This window comes from Aquarana catesbeiana, linkage group LG01 (genome assembly GCF_042186555.1).
Source record: "Aquarana catesbeiana isolate 2022-GZ linkage group LG01, ASM4218655v1, whole genome shotgun sequence".
NCBI classification, from domain to species: domain Eukaryota; kingdom Metazoa; phylum Chordata; class Amphibia; order Anura; family Ranidae; genus Aquarana; species Aquarana catesbeiana.
In genome coordinates, this window is record NC_133324.1 from 947,505,214 (window position 1) to 947,531,087 (window position 25,874).

Sequence of the window (25,874 nt, forward strand, 5' to 3'; positions counted from 1 at the left end):
TACGCGGCATAAGTTTGAAAAAAAAATAAAATAAAATAATTTTGAGTGAGATACTTCCAATAGGAAATCATGTCTAAATGGATGCAGGCCCAACAGCTTTCCTCATTAGTGCCCTGCAGGTGCACAGCTGATTGATAATTATTAAACCACTCCCATTAGACTCACTCCCACAAGGACGCAGAAAAACACACAGGGATTTCTTCATAATAACAAAAGGTAGGAATCTGCAACAAAGTTTGTGAAAATCCTTATAATGTACATAAATCACCCAGATTGTTTTTTTTCTCAACAAAAGTGTAGTTACTTTTTAAATATTCCATTGAAAACGTTTTCTTATATCTGTACAATAGGTGGAAAAAACAGTGTGATTCTGCCAGAAATCCAGTGAGCTGATCTATTTCTGCAACTCTGTGCTGCTTATCAAGCAGCATTATTGGTTCTTCCACTTCCACTTCTCTGGACTAAAAAACACCTTCCCCACTGTAACAGAAATGAAGTGGGGGGAGGGGGGGTGTTTGTAGTTCAAATCAGGGAAGCAGCCTAGGGTGACAAGTCTGCTCCTTCATAGGTGCAGTACAGTGAGTGTTGTCACCCTAGGACAGGGAGCGTGTTACTGGCAGGATCACCAGTTCATAATAAAGGAAAAACAACCTGAAAAAAATGGTTGCAGCCACCAGATATTAACAGTCGTAATTGTGTGTGTGTGTATATATATATATATAAATACTCATTTTAGTTTTCTTTCTGTTCTGTTTTAGGATCATGTATGTTCGACATACCACATTCTGATAGCGATGACGATTACGAACCAGGTAGGAACAGTCATCCTTATTTATTAGTCATGTTTAAAGTGTATGTCAAGCAATAAAACAATAAATCTCCATTACATGTACATGTCCCCAGGTTTTGTCCATATAAATGCTTCCAGTACAGAAAAATACCAGTTGATCTGCCAGAAATCCAGTAAGCTCTTAACTTCCTGTTTTGGGCGGCCAACACTGAATTCCACAGTCAGCCCTCCCCTTGTTCTATCTTGCTGAACAACAGATCTTCACCCATCCATGCCCTTCTCCATCCATGCCCAGATGCATACATTCATTTCCTTCCAAGTAAAACAATACCATTGCCTCTACTCCCAAGAGTCTGCCCCCACAATGTATAGGGAAATGTAGATCTGCGGAGGGGGGGGGTCTCAGGGCTGGGACAAGGGGTGGGTAGGAGGGGTGGCTGCCCCAGGCGCAGTGAAGTAAGGGGACAAAGAATAAACACAGGGTGGTTGACCCATTCTACGGTATGTAGTAACAGTGGGGGAGGGGGGCGCAGTTTCAGATCCTTGCCCTGGATGACCCTGTCCCGGTACTGGTGTGTCTGCATCAATAGGAACTGAGCTGCCTTTGGAAGAAATGAACAAGTCTGGTGTCAATGTCACAGAGAATAATTAAAGTCTTTTTAAAGGCTGAACTTTTACCTTTATGCATTCTATGCATGAAGGTAAAAAAAAAAAAACGTCTGTGTGCAGCGCCCCCCATCCTTATCTAAGCTCCCATTGATCCAGCGATGTTCACGAGAGCCTCGGCTGTCCCGGGTCTCTCCCTCCACATTGGCTGAGCCAATGGGCTCCCGCTGCTGTCAATCACAGCCAGTGAGCCAGTGAGGAGAGATAGCGGAGTGGGAGGACGGGGCCGAGCTGCGGCTCTATGTGTTTTATGAACGCATAGAGCGATGGCTCGGGAGCGAGCATGCAGCAGTGCCCCCGGAGCAAGCAGTTTTCTCTGGGGGGACTGCTTGAGGGGGAGGAGCCAAGAGCGCCGGCAGGGAACATTAAAAGAAGAGGACCGTGTCTGCTCTGTGCAAAACCATTACACAGAGCAGGTAAGTATAACATGCTTGTTGTTTTAAAAAAAAAATAGAATCTTTAATATCAATTTAAAGCTGTTTTTTCACAAAGTTAAAAGAAAAATATGAATGTTGGGACCTGCCCTAGAATGGAAGCGGGGTTGAATTTTGGAGATGCTTGTAGATAACCTTTAAGGTCCCATGCTGTGAGCTGGCTTTCGGCTTATCCATTTGGCTTTTCCCTAACCGTCTCTGATCTCTGAGTGTGCTAAATGGGTGACAAGGCAGGAGCACAATTGGGGAAAAAGGGACAGAGCCCTACAACAGGAAGTGCCTGAACAAAGACCTTCATGGCAGGATCACCAGGGATTATTATAATGAAAGCCTGAGATGTAAAAAATATTAAAAACAACTTTTCAAATGACATTAACATGTTAACCACTTGAGCCACGGAAGGATTTACCCCCCCCCCCTTCATGACCAGGCCATTTTTTGCGATACAGCACTGTGTAACTTTAACTGACAATTGCGCTGCTGTACCCAAATAAAGTTTATGTCCCTTTTTCCCACAAATCAAGCTTTCTTTTGGTGGTAATTGATCACCTCTGTGGTTTTTATTTTTTGCGTTATAAACAAAAAAAAGACCGACAATTTAAAAAAACAAAAAAACATTTTTTTTTACTTTCTGTTATGAAACCTATCCAAAAGTAAAAAATCTGATTTCTTCATCAATTTAGGCCAATATGTATTCTGCTACATGTTTTTGGTAAAAAAATAAATCCCAATAAGCGTATAATGATTGGTTTGCGCCAACGTTATCGTGTCTACAAACTATGGGATATTTTTATGGCATTTTTTTCTTTTTTTCTTTTTTCACTAGTAATGGTGGCGATCAGTGATTTTTAGCGGGACTAATCAGACACCTAATACTTTTGACACTTTTTTAGGAACCAGTGACATTATTACAGTGATCAGTGCTAAAAATATGCACTGTTACTGTACTAAAGACACTGGCAGGGAAGGGGTTAACATCAGGGGCGAACAAAGGGTTAAGTGTGCTCCTAGGGGGTGCTTTTTAATTGTGTGGGGGATGGACTGATTGGATGAACACTTCTTAGCAGAAACACAAGATCAAGCCAGATTTCATCTCCTGCAACACAAATTTTTACTTTGAAATACTTACAATAAAACTAATGCTGCGTACACACGGAAATTCGGCCAGCAAAAGACCGATGTGAGCTTATGGTCGGAAAATGCGACCGTGTGTACGCTCCATCTGACTTTTGTGGCAGCATTACAGCCAGCAAAAGATTGAGAGCAGGTTCTCAATTATTCGGTTGGAAAAATTTCCTATCCGAAAATGCGATCGTCTGTAGCAATTCCGACGCGCAAAAAATTCCTACGCATGCTTGGAATGTAGTGTAGTGTTGTACATCACCGCGTTCTTGGCGGTCGAAAGTTCAGCGAACTTTTGTGTGACCGTGTGTATGCAAGGCAAGCTTGAGCGGAATTCCGTCGGAAAAGCCATCATATCTTTTTCCGACCAAAATCCCGATCGTCTGTACGCGGCATAAGTTTGAAAAAAAAATAAAATAAAATAATTTTGAGTGAGATACTTCCAATAGGAAATCATGTCTAAAGGGATGCAGGCCCAACAGCTTTCCTCATTAGTGCCCTGCAGGTGCACAGCTGATTGATCATTATTAAACCACTCCCATTAGACTCACTCCCACAAGGACGCAGAAAAACACACAGGGATTTCTTCAGAATAACAAAAGGTAGGAATCTGCAACAAAGTTTGTGAAAATCCTTAAAATGTACATAAATCACCCAGATTGTTTTTTTTCTCAACAAAAGTGTAGTTACTTTTTAAATATTCCATTGAAAACGTTTTCTTATATCTGTACAATAGGTGGAAAAAACAGTGTGATTCTGCCAGAAATCCAGTGAGCTGATCTATTTCTGCAACTCTGTGCTGCTTATCAAGCAGCATTATTGGTTCTTCCACTTCCACTTCTCTGGACTAAAAAACACCTTCCCCACTATAACAGAAATAAGGCGGGGGGGGGGGGGTGTTTGTAGTTCAAATCAGGGAAGCAGCCTAGGGTGACAAGTCTGCTCCTTCATAGGTGCAGTACAGTGAGTGTTGTCACCCTAGGACAGGGAGCGTGTTACTGGCAGGATCACCAGTTCATAATAAAGGAAAAACAACCTGAAAAAAATGGTTGCAGCCACCAGATATTAACAGTGGTAATTGTGTGTGTATGTGTGTGTATATATATATATAAATACTCATTTTAGTTTTCTTTCTGTTCTGTTTTAGGATCATGTCTGTTCGACAGCGATGACGATTACGAACCAGGTAGGAACAGTCATCCTTATTTATTAGTCATGTTTAAAGTGTATGTCAAGCAATAAAACAATAAATCTCCATTACATGTACATGTCCCCAGGTTTTGTCCATATAAATGCTTCCAGTACAGAAAAATACCAGTTGATCTGCCAGAAATCCAGTAAGCTCTTAACTTCCTGTTTTGGGCGGCCAACACTGAAATCCACAGTCAGCCCTCCCCTTGTTCTGTCTTGCTGAACAACAGATCTTCACCCATCCATGCCCTTCTCCATCCATGCCCAGATGCATACATTCATTTCCTTCGAAGTAAAACAATACCATTGCCTCTACTCCCAAGAGCCTGCCCCCACAATGTATAGGGAAATGTAGATCTGCGGAGGGGGGGGGTCTCAGGGCTGGGACAAGGGGTGGGTAGGAGGGGTGGCTGCCCCAGGCGCAGTGAAGTAAGGGGACAAAGAATAAACACAGGGTGGTTGACCCATTCTACGGTATGTAGTAACAGTGGGGGAGGGGGGCGCAGTTTCAGATCCTTGCCCTGGATGACCCTGTCCCGGTACTGGTGTGTCTGCATCAATAGGAACTGAGCTGCCTTTGGAAGAAATGAACAAGTCTGGTGTCAATGTCACAGAGAATAATTAAAGTCTTTTTAAAGGCTGAACTTTTACCTTTATGCATTCTATGCATGAAGGTAAAAAAAAAAAAACGTCTGTGTGCAGCGCCCCCCATCCTTATCTAAGCTCCCATTGATCCAGCGATGTTCACGAGAGCCTCGGCTGTCCCGGGTCTCTCCCTCCACATTGGCTGAGCCAATGGGCTCCCGCTGCTGTCAATCACAGCCAGTGAGCCAGTGAGGAGAGATAGCGGAGTGGGAGGACGGGGCCGAGCTGCGGCTCTATGTGTTTTATGAACGCATAGAGCGATGGCTCGGGAGCGAGCATGCAGCAGTGCCCCCGGAGCAAGCAGTTTTCTCTGGGGGGACTGCTTGAGGAGGAGGAGCCAAGAGCGCCGGCAGGGAACATTAAAAGAAGAGGACCGTGTCTGCTCTGTGCAAAACCATTACACAGAGCAGGTAAGTATAACATGCTTGTTGTTTTAAAAAAAAAATAGAATCTTTAATATCAATTTAAAGCTGTTTTTTCACAAAGTTAAAAGAAAAATATGAATGTTGGGACCTGCCCTAGAATGGAAGCGGGGTTGAATTTTGGAGATGCTGGGAGATAACCTTTAAGGTCCCATGCTGTGAGATGGCTTTCGGCTTATCCATTTGGCTTTTCCCTAACCGTCTCTGATCTCTGAGTGTGCTAAATGGGTGACAAGGCAGGAGCACAATTGGGGAAAATATTAAAAACAACTTTTCAAATGACATTAACATGGTAACCACTTGAGCCACGGAAGGTTTTACCCCCCCCCTTCATGACCAGGCCATTTTTTGCGATACAGCACTGTGTAACTTTAACTGACAATTGCGACGCTGTACCCAAATAAAGTTTATGTCCCTTTTTCCCACAAATCGAGCTTTCTTTTGGTGGTAATTGATCACCTCTATGGTTTTTATTTTTTGTGTTATAAACAAAAAAAGACCGACAATTAAAAAAAAAAAATCTATTTTTTTTCACTTTCTTTTATGAAACCTATCCAAAAGTAAAAAATCTGATTTCTTCATCAATTTAGGCCAATATGTATTATGCTACATGTTTTTGGTAAAAAAAAATCCCAATAAGCGTATATTGATTGGTTTGCGCAAACGTTATCGTGTCTACAAACTATGGGATATTTTTATGGCATTTTTTTCTTTTTTTTTACTAGTAATGGTGGTGATCAGTGATTTTTAGCGGGACTGCGGCGGACAAATCAGACACCTGATACTTTTGACACTTTTTTTAGGAACCAACGACATTATTACAGTGATCAGTGCTAAAAATATGCACTGTTACTGTACTAAAGACACTGGCAGGGAAGAGGTTAACATCAGGGGCGAACAAAGGGTTAAGTGTGCTCCTAGGGGGTGCTTTTTAATTGTGTGGGGGATGGACTGATTGGATGAACACTTCTTAGCAGAAACACAAGATCAAGCCAGATTTCATCCACTGCAACAAAAATTTTTACTTTGAAATACTTACAATAAAACTAATGCCACGTACACACGATCTGAAATTCGGCCAGCAAAAGACCGATGTGAGCTTTTGGTCGGAAAATGCGACCGTGTGTACGGAGCGTACAAAGTCAGATGGAGCATCTGACTTTTGCTGGCAGAATTACAGCCAGCAAAAGATTGAGAGCATGTTCTCAATTTTTCGGTTGGAAAAATTTCCTATCCGAAAATGCGATCGTCTGTAGCAATTCTGACGCGCAAAATTCCTACGCATGCTCAAACAATTCGAGGCATGCTCATAAGCATTGAACTTTATTTTCTCGGCTCGTCGTAGTGTTGTACGTCACCGCGTTCTTGACGGTCGAAAGTTCAGCGAACTTTTGTGTGACCGTGTGTATGCAAAGCAAGCTTGAGCGGAATTCCGTCGGAAAAGCCATCATATCTTTTTCCGACCAAAATCCCGATCGTGTGTATGCGGCATAAGTTTGAAAATAAAATAAACTAATTTTGAGTGAGATACTTCCAATAGGAAATCATGTCTAAAGGGATGCAGGCCCAGCAGCTTTCCTCATTAGTGCCCTGCAGGTGCACAGCTGATTGATAACTATTAAACCACTCCTGTTCTGACTCAACTACAAGGCTATAAATGTTATCTTCAGCTTCATATAGAGCTTACATGACCTGGTGATCTATTTATCCCTTGCATCAATTCAGGCAGCTTAACTCAATGAATAACTCACTGTATGGAAAGACAGACGATGAATCCTCTCGAATGTTCCGTTTAATGATGGATATTCATAGGTAGAAAAACGTTGCAGTTGTAAGCCACATGTAAGATGTTACAGCAATGAGGTATACTGAGCACAATGAGAGAGGAAGGGGAGGAGAATATACAGAACTACGGTGAGAGAAAGAGTTCAGATAGACAGAGGGAACAAATATTAAAGACACAAAGCATAATAAATCACATAGTGTAACACAACACTCCCCGTCTGAAATCTTTAGATTTCATAACCATAAACAATTATATATATATTCAATAAGTCCAATACTGTTAAATGTCCTGGAACCTGTAATGAAAAACATGCAACAAGCAAGTATAAACATAAGTCCAACAGGATTGAAGAACATGTAATCCGGCGTATGACGTCTTCAAAGAGTTCCAAAGTTCAAGGTAGAACCTGTAGATAGCAGCAATGTACTCCCCGCCGTGCCAACAGCATGGCTAGTCCTTGTATTAATCACTAACCTGGCAAAAGGAGTACTAACTCTGTAATTGGTCGAGTGAAGGTTCGTGTGGATCCTCCCTTGGTTACCTTGACTTCTACCTTTCGGACCTTGTTATCGTCACTGGGCATAACCTTGGTAATAAGACCCATAGGCCACTCATTCCGACAAACTTCCTTGTCTTTTAGAAGGATGAGATCTCCAACCTTAAGATTAGGCTTAGATGTTTGCCATTTGTTATGACCTTGAAGGTGATGAAGATACTCCTTCCTCCAGCGATGCCAAAACACATTGGCGAGATGCTGCACCTGCTTCCATTGACACCTGTAGATATCCTTGGGTTCAATCTCACTTAAAGATATTACAGCAGTCCCAATCTTTTGAGTAAGGAGTGAAGCTGGAGTAAGGATCACTGGAGCATCAGGATCTGAAGATACCGGCATTAAAGGTCTTGCGTTCACTATAGCACACACTTTCAGTGAGAAAGGTAGACAAAGTATCATGGGTGAGTGGTAAAGACTTGTGAGTCTGCAACATGGAGTCGAGAATTCTTCGTGCTACTCCAATCATTCGTTCCCAAGATCCTCCCATATGTGAAGAATGTGGAGGATTAAACAACCAAGTACATCCATTATTGGCCAGGAAATTGTCCAATTGTAGCTCTTTACATGCTCCAACGAAGTTGGTACCACAGTCAGATCTCAGCTGCTTAACTGGTCCTCTTATAGAAAAGAATCTTCGTAGAGCGCAGATGAAGGAAGAAGAATCCATAGACTCGATTACTTCTATGTGTATTGCTCGAATGCTGAGACAGGTAAACAATACAGCCCACCTTTTACTATTGGCAGCACCACCACGAGTTCTCCGAGTGATGACGGACCATGGGCCGAAAACATCTACTCCAACATAGGTGAAGGGTGGATCTGTACTTAGGCGATCAGCTGGAAGACTTGCCATTTGTTGCTGTTGATGTTTTCCTCTTAACTTGTGGCACTTGACGCACCTGAAAAGCAAGGAGGAGACACACCTTTTCATACCAATAATCCACAAGCCAGCTGACCTGATGGCACCTTCTGTAAACTGACGTCCTTGATGATGTACCAGTTCATGGTGATGACGAACCAGAAGGGTAGTAACATGATGTTGACCTGGTATGATTATTGGATTCTTTTCTTTGCTGCATAAGTCGGATTTAGTTATACGGCCACCAACTCTCAGCAGCTGATTGGCGTCAACTACAGGATTTAGATTGAAGAGAGAACTGTTTTTAGACAATTCAGTTCCATTTTTGATTCTCTCGAATTCCTCCTGATACACCTCTTGTTGCACACAACGGATTAATACCTCTTCTGCATGTGAAATATCTGCTGCTGTAAAGTGTCCAGAACAGCTGTGCCAACCACGACACTCTGCCGCAGGGTTCTTCCTAAAGCTGCGAGCAATATGAATTAGGCGAGCGATGGCTCTTACAGCAGATGACCAGGTGGAAAAATGCTCAAAGTGGTGTGACCGCAGCTTCTGTTTTATATTTACAGAAGTGTGGAGTGAGATGTTCACAGTTCTTATTTCCTTATCATCTTCAGGACTTACTAACCCATAGGTGTTGTCAGTAGGGGGTGAGTAGGAGTCCTCACACAAAAACCTTGCAGGTGACAGCTATAAGCTGTCCTGAAGAACATCAGATGACACGGCTCTGGTCCCACAGTCAGCTGGATTGAGTTCAGTGGGAACGTAATGCCATTGACTTGGTAGGGAGAATCTTTTAATACGTTCAACCCTGTTGCTGACATACACATGAAACTGTTTTGTTTGGTTGTATATGTAACCAAGTACTACCTTACTGTCTGTATAGAAGGTGAAAGAATCAATTCTAGTGTCCATTTCACTTCGTATGACTTCGGCAATTTCTACTGCTAACACGGCTGCACAAAGTTCGAGTCTTGGTATGGTATGTGCAGGTTTGGGAGTGAGTTTTGCCTTGCCTAGGACAAAACTACAGTGTGATTCCCCATTCATTTCAGAGATCTTCAAATAGGCTACAGTAGCAATAGCTTCAACTGATGCATCAGAGAAAATATGAATTTCCCTCCGGTAAACAGTTGAAATAGAACCTGGAACATAGCAACGGGAAATCTGAAGTTTTCCTAGTGACTTCAAAGAATATCTCCACCTTTCCCACTTGTGTTGATTCTCACTAGGTAAGGGAGTATCCCAGTCTATGTTCTCAGTAGATAACTGTCTTAGCAGAATCTTACCTTGAATGGTAACTGGAGCAAGGAAACCGAGTGGGTCATAGATGCTATTCACCACCGACAGGACTCCTCTCTTAGTGAAGGGTTTGTCACAAGTTGACACTTGGAAGGTGAATGTGTCTTGTTCGATGTTCCACAACAAACCCAGACTTCGCTGTACAGGAGGCACATCTGTACCCAAATCAAGGTTTTTTAGACTGGTGGCATAGTCCTCAGAGTGAAAGGCATTCATAAGTTCCTGGCTGTTGGATATAATCTTGTGCAGTCTAAGGTTTGCTGTAGCCAGCATCTCCTTTGTTCTGGTGAGGAGATCAATCGCTTCTTTAGCGGTTGGAAAAGACTTGAGTGCGTCATCAACGTAGAAGTTTCTTTCAACAAACTGACGAGCATCAGATCCATATTCTTCTTCTCCAGTCTGAGCTGTTCTCCTTAGCCCATAAGTTGCCACTGCAGGAGAAGGACTGTTACCAAAGACATGTACCTTCATTCGAAAGTCTATAACTTCCTTGTGGATGTCATTGTCTTTGTGCCATAGAAACCTGAGGTAGTTTCTGTTGTCTTCTCTGACAATGAAGCAGTGAAACATCTGTTGAATGTCTGCCATAACTGCTACAGGTTCTTGTCTGAAGCGAATCAAGACTCCTATTAGACTGTTGTTCAAGTTAGGCCCTGTAAGGAGCATGCTGTTAAGAGAAACACCTTCATGCTGAGCACTGGAATCAAAGACAACTCTGATTTGGTCTGGTTTACGTGGGTGATACACGCCAAAGGATGGAAGGTACCAGCATTCTTCTCCCTCCTTTAGTGGGAGTGCAGGCTCTGCATGATCTCTGTCAAATATATTTTGCATAAAGTCGACAAAGTGTCTTTGCATCTCTGGTTTCCTGCTTAAGTTTCGTTTTAAGGAGGAGAATCTACTGATGGCCTGTTGCAAGTTGTTGGGCAGTCTCTCTCTTGGGAGACGAAAAGGTAGGGGTGCTACCCAGTTATTGGAGTCGTCTTGAAAGAACTCATTGTCCATTACCTTGATGAATTCTTTGTCTTCCATTGAAGGAGCCAGTATGTCATCTTCACTGGTTGTATTAAACACCGTAGAGCCAAAGTCGTCATCGTGGCACGAGAAAGGGCTTGTGTTACCTGAGATACCATGTTGCCATCTGTGGCTGGCTATCTTCTCTTTCACCCAGTAGTGATGTGGGCATGGCTCAAAGTAAGTGTTTCGCCCATTTGGCAGAACATTTGTCTTGAATGACGAAATGTTGGTAGGTCTCTTCATTTTGCCTATACAAACGTTGCCTATGATGACCCACCCTAGATCCATGCGCTGAGCAAATGGGGCATCTGGGGGTCCACTGACTTGTCTGTGTACCTTGTGAACTCTTAGAATGTCTCTTCCTAACAGAAGAAGGATCTGAGCATCTTTGTCAAGCGGCGGTATCTCATTTGCTATTACCTTCAGGTGAGGGTGATGGAAAGCAGCAGCTGGAGTAGAAATTTCTTCCCTGTTAGCGGGTATCTGATTGCACTCGACAAGAGTAGGTTGAGGTAATTGCAAGTTACCTTTGAGAGAAGATACCATGAGTCCATGAGCCCTTCTTCCAGAAACCTCTGTAGTTCCACTACAGGTACCCAAGGTGTAAGGATTTCAAATAGATTAATAGATTAAACAGTTCTGATTTTGCAAGCGATCTATTGCTCTGATCGTCTAAGATAGCATATTTTAGCACAGGACTTATCGCAGCGGTCTTCTCCACAAACTTCAGTGCAGGATGAAGAAATGATGGTAGAATTAGGCACTTGGTCTGTATTCTCCCCGCCATGCGTTAACCTGGGAGGAGAGTTAGCAGGTTGTGCAGAGCTGGGCTCAAGCGGATGTAGGGCTTGCACATGCTCTTCGGAGCCACACTCTAAACACTTGATGGACACATTACAGTCCTTTGCAAAATGTTCGGTAGAAGCACAGCACCTGAAACATACCCTAAATGTCTTTAAAAGCTCCTTACGCTCTTCAAGAGGCTTTTTCCTAAAGCCGATACATTTTTTGAGGGGTTGTGGATTCTTGTGAATGGGACACTCTCTGTTAGGGTTTTCAATCTTCCTACTCTGTCTGTCCGTGGCAACAACTGTGGTGGGAGTGGGAAGGATGTCAGTCTTTTTCACGGATAATGGGCCTCTACGGCTTCTATAGTTGCCCTGAAGACTGGTACTCTTAGGAAATGGAGAGAAGAGACTGTACTCACCGTAGGAAAAACTTGGATCATTCTTGGTCTCTGCGATTCCCCTGATGAAGTTGCAGAAGAAAGAGAATGGTGGGAAGGAAACCTTGTTCTCTTTTTTGTATGATGATCCTAGTGCAGACCATTTCTCTTGTACACCATACGGGAGCTTGGAGACAATTGGGTTTACCCCTCTTGCAGTGTCAAGGTAACTGAGTCCGGGTAGTTTTGGGTCTGCCTTGGCTAGCTGAAGCTCAAGGAGAAGGTCACTCAGTCTCTGGAACTCCTTGTTGTCCTTACCAGATATCTTTGGGAAAGTTTCCAGGCGCATGAACAAGGCATTTTCTATAGCTTCTGGACTGCCATAACTTTGCTCTAGTCGCTCCCATGCAGCTGTGAGGCCTGCTGTAGGATTGTCCATGAAAACTGATCTTAATGGCTTAACACGTGCAGCAGATAGAGGACCAAGCCATCTAATCAGGAGATCCAATTCTTGAGCCGCTGTAATGCCAAGATCGCTGATTGCAGTTCTGAAAGCACATTTCCAACTTCTGTAGTTCTCAGGTTGGTCATCAAAACTTGTAAGACCAGTCTTTGTGAGCTCTCTGTGAAGTATGTACCTCACAAACTCTGCTGTCTCAGTTGTCTCTGCCTTTATGTGAGATGCTGTTGGCTGAACGGTGCTGATTGCACTATCTTTGACATTATTGTTAAAGGACACAGGTAAATATGGTGCAGCAGATGCGTTCAGGTGAGTTGCTTGCTTGAAGTCGGTTGTTCCAATGGTACGTTGATTCAATGCTGTACCGATGACAGGAAATTGATGACTTGCTTGCAGCTTGCTCTGATGCTCTGTGACATAAGAAGGAAAGTTAGGTAGGCAGGCAGGAAATGCATTGGAGTGATTTTGCATGCAGGAAGTTGCTGGAACCTCTTTAACTTGGAGCTGTGAAGGAGTTTCTAAGTTGCCAGGAGCATTGGAGACAATGGAGTGTATACTGCAGTGGCTTAGGACATAGTCTTTAGTGCGTTTGAGGGGATCTTCCATATCTGCTATGTTTAGGTTGATGCTGTCTTTCTCACTTGCACCTTCGTCTGCACTGATAGCTTGCTCTAAAACTCTTAGCCTTGCCATAGCTGCGTCATGTTTACACTGTTCATTTAGGATTTCTATAGTTGCTCTTTGACGTGCTGTGTGAGCTTCCAACTCTGCTCTTTGACGTGCGGTCTGAAGCACTGACTCCGTTTCCAACTCTGCTCTTTGACGTGCTGTTTGAGCTTCCAATTCTGCTCTCTTTTCTGCATATGCGACCTGCACCTTGCTGGCTTCCGCTTCAGCGCGGGCACTAATATGTCGCTCACTGAGTGTTGAGTATCTTGAACTATGACTTCTAGAAGACCTTTTAGAATGTCTGGTGGAAACAGATCTGTGAGATGCAGTGTCCTGTATCAGCTTTAACTTTGCTTCTGCCTTTAATTTGGTTTGCTGGATAAAACTGTCTCTTTCCAGATTTAGAGCTTTGATATTCTTTAATTCCTCTAGTGAAAGTTCTGTGTTCATATTTTGTAAGAAATTAATGAACTTGTCACTGGTAAGCTGATAGAGCTCATAAGAGAGAGAGAGTTGTTTAATGGTGGCCTCTAGTGTCAGTAATTCACGTTCAACAGACACTGTATTTGATTCAAAGGCAATCTTGTCCCAAATTAGCTTCAAGCTATTAAACAATTCAGTTCTTAAGGCTTCATAATTCTCCATCACTTTCCAGGTGGGTTTGACTGAGCGTTTGGGTAAGTCAGTTGGCTCAGTGTCTTGTGTTGGAGTGGCTGTATATTCACATTGAGAGCTGTGGTGACTCATGGCTGACACAGGCAGAGAATGTCTCAGTGATAAGCAGGCAGGATCTGTGTGCTGTAATATGACACCCTGCAGCCTGGTCTCAGGTTATGAAGATTCCATGTGCTGCTGTCTCATTCTTTCTTGCAATGAGGGCAGTAAATATTGTCTGTAACAGTACTATATGCAGAAATCTTGTAATTAGGCTGTGAAACTTCGTTTTTCTACTGTTCTGACTCAACTACAAGGCTATAAATGTTATCTTCAGCTTCATATAGAGCTTACATGACCTGGTGATCTATTTATCCCTTGCATCAATTCAGGCAGCTTAACTCAATGAATAACTCACTGTATGGAAAGACAGACGATGAATCCTCTCGAATGTTCCGTTTAATGATGGATATTCATAGGTAGAAAAACGTTGCAGTTGTAAGCCACATGTAAGATGTTACAGCAATGAGGTATACTGAGCACAATGAATCAGAGAGAGGAAGGGGAGGAGAATATACAGAACTATGGTGAGAGAAAGAGTTCAGATAGACAGAGGGAACAAATATTAAAGACACAAAGCATAATAAATCACATAGTGTAACACAACAACTCCCATTAGACTCACTCCCAGAAGGACGCAGAAAAACACACAGGGATTTCTTCATAATAACAAAAGGTAGGAATCTGCAACAAAGTTTGTTAAAATCCTTATAATGTACATAAATCACCCAGATTGTTTTTTTTCTCAACAAAAGCGTAGTTACTCTTTAAATATTCCATTGAAAACGTTTTCTTATATCTGTTCAATAGGTGGAAAAAACACAGTGTGATTCTGCCAGAAATCCAGTGAGCTGATCTATTTCTGTAACTCTGTGCTGCTTATCAAGCAGCATTATTGGTTCTTCCACTTCCACTTCTCTGGACTAAAAAACACCTTCCCCACTGTAACAGAAATGAAGCGGGGGGAGGGGGGGGTGTTTGTAGTTCAAATCAGGGAAGCAGCCTAGGGTGACAAGTCTGCTCCTTCATAGGTGCAGTACAGTGAGCGTTGTCACCCTAGGACAGTGACCGTGTTACTGGCAGGATCACCAGTTCATAATAAAGGAAAAACAACCTGACAAAAATGGTTGCAGCCACCAGATATTAACAGTGGTAATTGTGTACATGTGTGTATATATATATATTTATTATTGTTCTAGTGGAAGATGAGGAGACCCCTACTCTTGTGAGTCTGATCACTGTGCAAAATGCGGACGGATCCTGGAACCTGACCCCCGAGATCTCTGCTGTCCTGGGAATATCTGAGGCAGACATAAAGACCGGGAACCCCGACCAGGTATTGTGTTACTGATCATAATAATTTTATATTTTACTTACAAAAAAATTGTTTTGAATTATATTTTTTCATTTCTGACCATAATAAGAAAAAAAAGTGAAAATGTCCCTTCAGGTTTGGTATTGATATTAAGGGGAACCCCGCATCAAATTTTTTTTTTTAAATGGCATGGGGGGCCCCCCAGGCACTATATACTCTGAACAGCAGTATATATACTATACGGCCTGCCCTACATACTCTGCAGAAAATTGGACCTCAGGTGTTGGTGGTACCAGAACACTGTAAGCCCTCACAGTTACTCTTGTTGGGCGCTGGAACGGGCCCTGCTGTGAAATATTATATTCTTAAATTTTAATTACATGCCCCTGTTAAACAGGGGGCAAAACAATTGGGCCTTGGGTGGTGGTGGTGCCACAACACTGTAACCCCTCACAGATACTCTTGTTGGGCGCAGGAATGGGCCCTGCTGTGAAATATTAGATCAAAAATTGTATTTACATGCCCCTGTTAAACAGGTGCAGAAGAATTGGTCCTTGGGTGGTGGTGGTGCCCTAAACCAAAAATCTTGTTGGAAGCTAGCATCATCAAGATTGAGGAGGAATAGGATATTCAGCATAGGTAGTCTTCAAGGGATCCCACATCCATAGCAAATTCAATCAGTTACATCATGTTGTGAGTGTGGTATGGAATCTTAATAATACATATGGGGAATTTGAATTACATAAAATTTTAGTGTTTTGCGCAGTGCCTCCAACCTTACGGTAAAAATGTGAACTTTGTTCAGACAATCATTAACATACCACAATAATTTCCTGAGTTTGTTAATCTATGGGGAATTCTTAACAATGTATAAATATCTCCCAATAAAATTATTAAGTAAATCATTTTTTATTAATTTACAAGTATAATTATACAATTTCATACAGAACCGGGATTTCTGGTGATTAATATTTCATACACCCTACCAAAGATATCAAGGCGGCAATAAAACTATTTTCCTCAATATTTGATAAATAACCCAAGGATAGCCCAAATTACTATGTTAAAAAAATTTGCGGTAATCACGCCTTAAAGTGGTGTTCCGGCCGAAATTATACTTTTTAAATAAAAATACGCCTATAATACACAAGCTTAATGTATTCTAGTAAAGTTAGTCTGTAAACTAAGGTCTTTTTTGTTAGTTTATAGCAGTAGTTTGTTATTTTATAAACTTACAGCAGCCTGTGGCCATCTTAAGTGTGGGCATCTGAAGCCAGACTGTATTTCTTCCTGGATCTCATCCTTACATATCTGGCACATGCTCTGTGCAGCACAAGCAGTGTAATAGGTTTCAGGTCAGGTTTCCATAGCAACGGCAGTGTCAGAGGAAGTTGCTGCCCCTTCCTAGAAGGCATTGCAAACAGGAAATGATGCAATGGGCCACGGCCAGGGAGGAGGAAGTGAAAAATGAATACAGCAGATATACAGTAGGTGCTGAGAAAAAAAATATCCAATTCGTTTACAGTGCACAGTTTAGTGAGGGATGCTGAAGAGTTGTAAAAGTTGGTGGAACTCCACTTTAAGTTCAAAAACACAATATTTACTAAAGGTAAATCCACTTTGCACTGCAAGTGCACTTGAAAGGGCACTAAAAGTAAAGTCGCTGTAAATCCGAGGGGGACATGCAAGGTAAATAAAAAGTAGCATTTTAGCTTGCACATGATTGGATGATAAAATCAGCAGAGCTTCCACTCATTTCAGATCTACCCCTTAGATTTAGAGCGACTGCACTTTCAGTGCAAAGTGGATTTGCCTTTCGTAAATAACCCCCAATATCTCTTGTCACTCGGGAAAACAGTCCTCTGAATTTCTCCAGCCGGAAGGAATACAAAGTATGTCTAGTGGAGTCAACATATAGATATTATAAATTTGAAGGGAGTAGTAATTTAACAGAGCTACCAGATTGAGTGGGGCGATAAATAATTTCCCTGGGACCACAGTGGCCAAATTTGTTGTAATACGGTTTGATCTTAATTTCACCCACAAGCGGCTTCAACACACAAGGCCAATAACGTGGGACAATTGTTTAATACTAAACTACCCTTCACACAGTATTTGGATAAGATAAAATGTAAACAGTAAAATATGATTCCTATCATTTTTCCTTCACACAGTATTGGATAAGATACAATGTATACAGTAAGATACAATTCCTATGATTTTGGGAAGAGAAAATATCATCAATATATGGTCAGCATCTCACCACTGTTGAAAGGAAAGGATGTATATTCGATTTGTCCTAGCAGCAATACCCATTGAGATGGGGAGTGGTCGCTTATTACCAAATTTGTGTTTGTCCAGAGGATGTATGTCAGTGTGTGGGTCTGTCTCCTTCTCTATGGCACCTCACATACTTTATACTATCTGGGACAATAAGCTCATAAAATTATAATAGGCTCAGCCCAGAAGGTATGGCTTATTTTCCATTGGTTGGAAAAAATCTAATGATTTACTTTGGTGAGTTCAGGTAATATCACCTTCAACCACTAGGCATGTCTGATGGCAGAAAAACATGTTCTGAACTATCTGTTAAATAATATGTTCTATTTTCATATTGTATATCTGTTTGTATATTAGTGCTGGAATATATATATTATTTAAGTACTCTGGTAACCAGTCCAATATAACATACGCTCAGTATAATTTTGATTAATCAACATCACATAAAATGGTTATATACATGGATAAATGTATAATTCTTGTATATCCTGTGAATACTTGTTTATCTAGGAAAACACATGCTAGAGGTATATTTCTATACAGTTATAGTCACAATTCATATGTCTTTCATAACACTGATTGGCATTTTAAAACAATTCTTATTTCTAATTTGTTCTTACATCTAAGTCTTATGTTTTTACCCTACGACAGAATTATCATTGGGTCAGTAGACACTAAAATCATAATTGTATTTATAACCTGGAATATAATATATAATTTGAGTGACTTATAATCAAATATAGGTATTTTAAAATAATGCTGAATGCACAACTCTCAAATGTCTTCCTAAAAGTCTTTTGAGGTAAACTTTGGACAAACTCAATGAATATTTAGAGTCTGTCTACACAATTCCTAGAGTCTAAACAATGGGTTCCGTTAGATAAAAGTGATTTCTCTGTGAGAACAATCCAGTAGGGATGAGCTTCGTGTTCGAGTCGAACCCATGTTCGACTCGAACATCGGCTGTTCGATCGTTCGCCGAATTGCGAACGATATGGGCCGTTCGCGCCAAATTCGTGTGGCGCGTCACGGCCCATAATTCACTGCGGCATTGCAGTGCATTGCTTGCTGATGATTGGCCAAGCATGCACTATGACCCGCATGCTTGGCCAATCACAGCGCCGCCTTAACAGAGAGCCATAATTGGCCAAAGCCAAGGAGGCTTTGGCCAATTATGGCTCAGGGGATTTAGTACACGCCCCACACTATATAAGGCCGCCTGCACGGCGGCCCTGTGCAGTGTGTTCCGGTGTGCTTAGAGAGAGAGAGAGACAGTGTCATTTCATTTGAGTTAGCTAGATTAGGCAGGACAGTCAGTCAGTTAGCTGCACTTAAAGTGTATTGTGTATATATATGCATCTCAGATGTTGCATATATATATATATATATATATATATACACTGTATTCAGTTTAGCTAGATCCGTTCCTGTTATCTTCTAGACTATTTACATTTAGTGCAGTGCGTCCTGCTCACAGTGTTCAGCTAGATCCGTTCCTGTTATATTCCTACTGACAGGCAGGCTTGTCTTGTTACAGTATTTTGAAGAAAATTACTGGTGTTCTTTTGATCCTATTAGTACCACAGTCAGGCAGCTAGACTATTTACATTTAGTGCAGTGCGTCCTGCTCACAGTGTTCAGCTAGATCCGTTCCTGTTATCTTCTTACTGACAGGCAGGCTTGTCTTGTTACAGTATTTTAAAGAAAATTACTGGTGTTCTTTTGATCCTATTAGTACCACAGTCAGGCAGCTAGACTATTTACAGTTAGTGCAGTGCGTCCTGCCCACAGTGTTCTGCTAAACCTACAAGTAAGTGGGGTGCGTCCTGCTCACAGTGTTCAGCTAAACCTACAAGTTAGTGGGGTGCGTCCACCTCACAGTGTTCAGCTAAACCTACAAGCTAGTGGGGTGCGTCCTGCTCACAGTGTTCAGCTAGATCCGTTTCTGTTATCTTCTTACTAACAGGCAGGCTTGTCTTGTTACAGTAAATACAGCTACCTGAAGAAAATTGCTGGTGTTCTTTTGATCCTATTAGTACCACAGTCAGGCAGCTAGACTATTTACAGTTAGTGCAGTGCGTCCTGCTCACAGTGTTCTGCTAAACCTACAAGTTAGTGGGGTGCGTCCTGCTCACAGTGTTCAGCTAAACCTACAAGTTAGTGGGCTGCGTCCACCTCACAGTGTTCAGCTAAACCTACAAGCTAGTGGGGTGCGTCCTGCTCACAGTGTTCAGCTAGATCCGTTCCTGTTATCTTCTTACTGACAGGCAGGCTTGTCTTGTTACAGTAAATACAGCTACCTGAAGAAAATTGCTGGTGTTCTTTTGATCCTATTAGTACCACAGTCAGGCAGCTAGACTATTTACAGTTAGTGCAGTGCGTCCTGCTCACAGTGTTCTGCTAAACCTACAAGTTAGTGGGGTGCGTCCTGCTCACAGTGTTCAGCTAAACCTACAAGTTAGTGGGGTGCGTCCACCTCACAGTGTTCAGCTAAACCTACAAGCTAGTGGGGTGCGTCCTGCTCACAGTGTTCAGCTAGATCCGTTCCTGTTATCTTCTTACTGACAGGCAGGCTTGTCTTGTTACAGTAAATACAGCTACCTGAAGAAAATTGCTGGTGTTCTTTTGATCCTATTAGTACCACAGTCAGGCAGCTAGACTATTTACAGTTAGTGCAGTGCGTCCTGCTCACAGTGTTCTGCTAAACCTACAAGTTAGTGGGGTGCGTCCTGCTCACAGTGTTCAGCTAAACCTACAAGTTAGTGGGGTGCGTCCACCTCACAGTGTTCAGCTAAACCTACAAGCTAGTGGGGTGCGTCCTGCTCACAGTGTTCAGCTAGATCCGTTCCTGTTATCTTCTTACTGACAGGCAGGCTTGTCTTGTTACAGTAAATACAGCTACCTGAAGAAAATTGCTGGTGTTCTTTTGATCCTATTAGTACCACAGTCAGGCAGCTAGACTATTTACAGTTAGTGCAGTGCGTCCTGCTCACAGTGTTCTGCTAAACCTACAAGTTAGTGGGGTGCGTCCTGCTCACAGTGTTCAGCTAAACCTACAAGTTAGTGGGGTGCGTCCACCTCACAGTGTTCAGCTAAACCTACAAGCTAGTGGGGTGCGTCCTGCTCACAGTGTTCAGCTAGATCCGTTCCTGTTATCTTCTTACTGACAGGCAGGCTTGTCTTGTTACAGTATTTTAAAGAAAATTGCTGGTGTTCTTTTGATCCTATTAGTACCACAGTCAGGCAGCTAGACTATTTACAGTTAGTGCAGTGCGTCCTGCTCACAGTGTTCTGCTAAACCTACAAGTTAGTGGGGTGCGTCCACCTCACAGTGTTCAGCTAAAGCTACCTGTAGAAGGTTGGTGGTGTTCTCATACTACAGGCAGGCAGTTGATTTTGCTAGCTGCAGTATCAGTACATATATATATATATATATATATATATATATATATATATATATATCCCAGCTTAGTGCAGCTACAGGCCATTAGTATGTCTGGAAGGCCAAGAAGGAGAGGCAGACAGTCACAAGCCAATAAGAGAGGGCAAGCAGGCTCTGTGTCTAGTGCTGGTCGTGGAGACGGTGCATCCTCATCAGCACGTGGCCATGGGACACGCTTGGCCTTTTTTTCGGCAGCTAGCCATGTTGAGCCGCAACATGCGGAAGACTTGGTCGAGTGGATGACCAAGCCGTCCTCATCCTCCTCATCCTCTCTCACCCATGCCCAGGGTACTTTGTCTGGCAAAGCAGCGGCCTCTTCCCTTGGCTCAATGTCATCAGTGACTCCTTCCCTAGCCCCACCATGTCCTCCTGAGGAGTCCCTCGAACTGTTTGACCACAGTGTTGGGTACATGCTCCAGGAGGATGCCCAGCGTTTGGAAGGCTCTGATGATGATACTGAGCTCGATGAAGGCAGTAACACGAGCACGGACAGAGGGGGTGCCCAAGAAGGACAGCAATCTGGCAGTCATGCTCCCCCTGCTGCAGCATACTGCCAGGTTTGCTCCAGTGATGAGGAGGGAGGGGATGATGAGGTCACTGACTCAACGTGGGTGCCTGATAGGAGAGAGGAGGAGGAGGAGGAGGAGGAGGCGGCACATCACCAACGAGGCAGGATGCCCTCCAGGGGCCAGCCTAAGGGCAGCACATTGACTGCATCACACCCCAAAGCTCCACATGTGCAGGGCGCTGCAGTCTCTGCGCGTTATTCAAAAAGTTCTTTGGTGTGGGCCTTTTTTGAGACGAGTGCATCAGATCGCACCGCTGCTATTTGCAACATATGTCTCAAGCGTATCTCGCATGGCCAAAACATCTCCCGCTTGGGTACCACATGCTTGACCAGACATATGTTGACCTGCCATGCAGTTCGTTGGCAAGCGTATCTAAAAGACCCACACCAAAGAACAAAGAGGACCTCTGCTTGCTCCTCATCAGCTGAGATTTCCAACCCCACTAGACCTTCAGTCCTCTCTGAGACCTGCACTGAGAGGAATGAAGGTGTAGAATTAGGTGTGTCACAGCCACGTACTTGTGGGCAATCTGATTTTGGTACACCGACGTCAGATTGTACCAGGCAAATTTCCCTGCCCCAGCTGCTGCACCGCCGAAAGAAGTTTGCTCCCAGCCATCAACATGCCCAACGGTTGAATGCTAGCTTGGCAAAATTGCTAGCACTTCAACTGCTGCCTTTTCAGTTGGTAGACTCTGCCCCCTTCCGTGAGTTTGTGGAATGTGCGGTTCCTCAGTGGCAGGTACCCAAACGCCACATTTTCTCACGGAAGGCAATTCCGGCTCTCTACCAGCATGTGGAAGGCAATGTCCATGCCTCGCTGGACAGGGCGGTCAGCGGTAAGGTGCATATTACCGCTGACTCATGGTCCAGCAGGCATGGACAGGGACGTTACCTAAGTTTCACGGCGCATTGGGTGACTCTGCTGGCAGCTGGGAAGGATGCAGGACAAGGTGCAGTAGTGTTGGAGGTTGTTCCGCCACCACGCCTCCAAAATGCTAATGATTGTGACACACCTCTCTCCTCCACCCCCTCCTCTTCTTCTTCCTCCATGGCCTCTTCCTCGGAACCAGCGGTGCTCCGTAGTCGTTCAAGGGGCTACGCAAGTACGCAGGCCAAAAGATGCCATGCGGTGCTTGAGCTGGTGTGCTTGGGGGACAGGAGCCACACTGGGGCAGAGGTTCTGTCAGCTCTGCAGGGGCAGGTTCAGAGGTGGTTGACGCCACGCCAACTTAAGGCAGGAATGGTGGTTTGCGACAATGGCACCAACCTCCTCTCTGCCCTCCGACAGGGACAAATGACCCATGTGCCCTGTTTGGCTCATGTCCTTAACTTGGTGATGCAGCGGTTCTTGGGCAGGTACCCGGGCTTACAGGATGTCCTGAGGCAGGCCAGGAAAGTCTGTGTGCATTTCCGCCGGTCATATAATGCCAGTGCTCGGCTGACGGACCTCCAAAAGGAGTTTAACCTGCCCAAGAACCACCTAATCTGTGACATGCCCACCAGGTGGAACTCAACGTTGGCCATGCTGCAGCGGCTGCACACGCAGCAGAGGGCCATCAATGAGTACCTGTGCGACTATGGCACCAGGACAGGGTCAGGGGAGCTTGGTTTTTTTTCCCCACGCCAGTGGGCCATGATCAGGGATGCATGCACTGTCCTGTCACCATTTGAGGAGGCCACGAGGATGGTGAGCAGTGACAGTGCATGCATCAGTGACACTGTCCCCCTTGTCCACCTGTTGGAGCACACGCTGCGTGGAATAATGGACAGGGCACTTGAGGCAGAACAGAGGCAGGAAGAGGAGGATTTCCTTAGCTCTCAAGGCCCCCTTTATCCAGACAGTGTTCCTGCGTGCCCGCCGATCACACAGGAAGAGGACGAGGAGGAAGAGGAGGAGGAGGAGGAGGAAGATTGTGTCAGTATGGAGGTGGAGCCTGGCACTCAGCATCAGCAGCAGTCTTTAAGGGATCAGTCCCAAGAAACACATGGACTTGTACGTGGCTGGGAGGAGGTGGCTGCGGACCATGTTGTCCTTAGTGACCCAGAGGACTCCGGACCGAATGCCTCAGCAAACCTACGCTGCATGGCCTCCCTGATCCTGCAAAGCCTGCGTAAGGATCCTCGTATTCGTGGTATCAAGGAGAAGGACCAATACTGGCTGGCAACCCTCCTTGATCCACGTTACAAGGGTAAGGTTGCGGACCTTATCTTGCCATCGCAGAGGGAGCAGAGGATGAAACATCTTCGGGAGGCCTTGCAGAAAGGTCTGTGCAACGCGTTCCCAGAGACTGGGAGGTTACAAACTCCTGTTTCTGGACAACGTGTTGCTGAGGCTTCGGTCAGTCAAAGAAGGAGCGGTGGAGAAGGTGGCCGTCTGACCGATGCGTTCAGACAATTTTTTGGTCCGCAGCCCGAAGGTATGATCGGTTCCAGCAACCATCGCCAGCGTCTGTTTTACATTGTGCAGGAATACCTAGGGGCAAGATCAGACTTGGACACCTTTCCCACCGAAAATCCTCTGGGTTACTGGGTCTTGAGGATGGATCACTGGCCAGAGCTTGCACAGTATGCAATTGAGCTACTGGCCTGTCCTGCATCCAGCGTTCTTTCGGAATGCACATTCAGTGCTGCTGGAGGCGTGGTAACCGATCACAGGGTGCGTCTGTCCACTGACTCGGTCGATCGACTGACCTTCATAAAAATGAATGAGTCTTGGATCACCACCAGCTACCAAGCACCTGATGCTGATGTAACCGAATAATTTTTTTTGAAATCTCAGATCCCTTCAAAGACTGCCTATGCTGATGCTGAGTGAATATCCCTGAGTAATTATCTTCTTCCTCCTCAATCATCACGCTGATAGCTTGTAAGAACATTTTTGGTTCTGGGTGCCACCACCAGTGCCTAAGGCACAATTTTTCAGCCCCTGTTTAACAGGGGTGTGTAATTACGATTTTTGATGTAATACTTTGCAGCAGGGCTCGTTCCTGCATTCCAACTAGAGTGTCTGTGAGGGGTTGCAGTGTTGTGGCACCAGCACCAGTGCCTAAGGCCCAATTTTTCAGCCCTTGTTTAACAGGGGCGTGTAATTACAATTTTTGATGCAATACTTTGCAGCAGGGCTCGTTCCTGCATTCCAACTAGAGTGTCTGTGAGGGGTTGCAGTGTTGTGGCACCAGCACCAGTGCCTAAGGCCTAATTTTTCAGCTCCTGTTCAACAGGGGCATGTAAATTACAATTCTTGATCTAATATTTCACAGCAGAGCCCTGTGAGGGCTTACAGTGTTGTGGCCACAGCAACACCTAAGGCCCAAATTTCTGCTGAGTATATAGGGCAGGACCCTACTTTCAAACAACTAACTTACAAACGACTCCTACTTGCAAACGGAAGGAGACAACAGGAAGTGAAATCTACCCCTAGGAAGGGAAATTCTCTCCTGTAAGAGTTAATATGGGAAAAACATTTCTCCTTTCCACTGATGCTTTCCAATCCATTGGGACAAAAAGTGAGGTGAAATCTTCTGAAGAGGAGGAAAGACAGCAAAACAAATGTCACAGGGGTGATAACCCTTCCCTATGTTTTCCAAAAAGCTTAAAAAAGATTTTTTGGCTGGAGCTAAACACGTTAAAAATGTACCCGTTCAAAATTACAAAGAGATTCTACTTAACAACAAACCTACAGCCTGTATACTGCTGTTCAGAGTATATAGGGCCTGGTGGCCCCACACCTTTCCTTATTTTAATTTGGGTGCGGGGTTCCCCTTAATATCCATACAAGACCCAAAGGGCCTGGTAATGGACTGGGGGGTACCCATGCCGTTTGTCTCACTGATTTTCATCCATATTGCCAGGACCCGACATTACATTAAACCCGCAAGCAGTTTTAAATGAGATTTTTTCCTTTAAAAATGACATTTGGTGCAGGGACTGTTCTAAACACGGGAAACACGCGTCACTTTACAGGCATACTATAGACACCCCTCAGGTACGATATTTAAAGGAATATTTCACTTTTTTTTTTTACTTTAAGCATCATTAAAATCACTGCTCCCGAAAAAACGGCCGTTTTTAAAAGTTTTTTTTGCATTGATACATGTCCCCTGGGGTAGGACCCGGGTCCCCAAACCCTTTTTAGGACAATACCATGCAAATTAGCCTTTAAAATGAGCACTTTTGATTTCGAACGTTCGAGTCCCATAGACGTCAATGGGGTTCTAACGTTCGTGCGAACTTTCGGTCCGTTCGCAGGTTCTGGTGCGAACCGAACCGGGGGGTGTTCGGCTCATCCCTACAATCCAGTTACGTATCTATGTAACTTTTTATGGCAGTGTTGGGTCTATCCTTTTATCTACCCAACAAGGACAGGTAAATATATTTGATTTGTGCTTTGCAATGAGTTGATTGTCTGAAGAAACAGTTTCTCTCTATTCTTGTCCTGAGTGGTTTCAAGAGGAGAACAAAACAG

General features: G+C 43.8%; 1 protein-coding gene across 1 annotated transcript in view; it reads left to right on the top strand.

The window, feature by feature from the left end:
* The window catches only part of LOC141121389 (von Willebrand factor A domain-containing protein 5A-like), a gene marked incomplete in the record, with an annotated part of 791,688 nt that overhangs the window by 745,300 nt on the left and 20,514 nt on the right, over nt 1–25,874 (top strand). Inside the window, 3 exon segments of the mRNA XM_073611104.1 lie at nt 759–812; nt 4,160–4,198; nt 15,001–15,137. Coding sequence (XP_073467205.1) covers nt 759–812; nt 4,160–4,198; nt 15,001–15,137 — 230 coding nt within the window.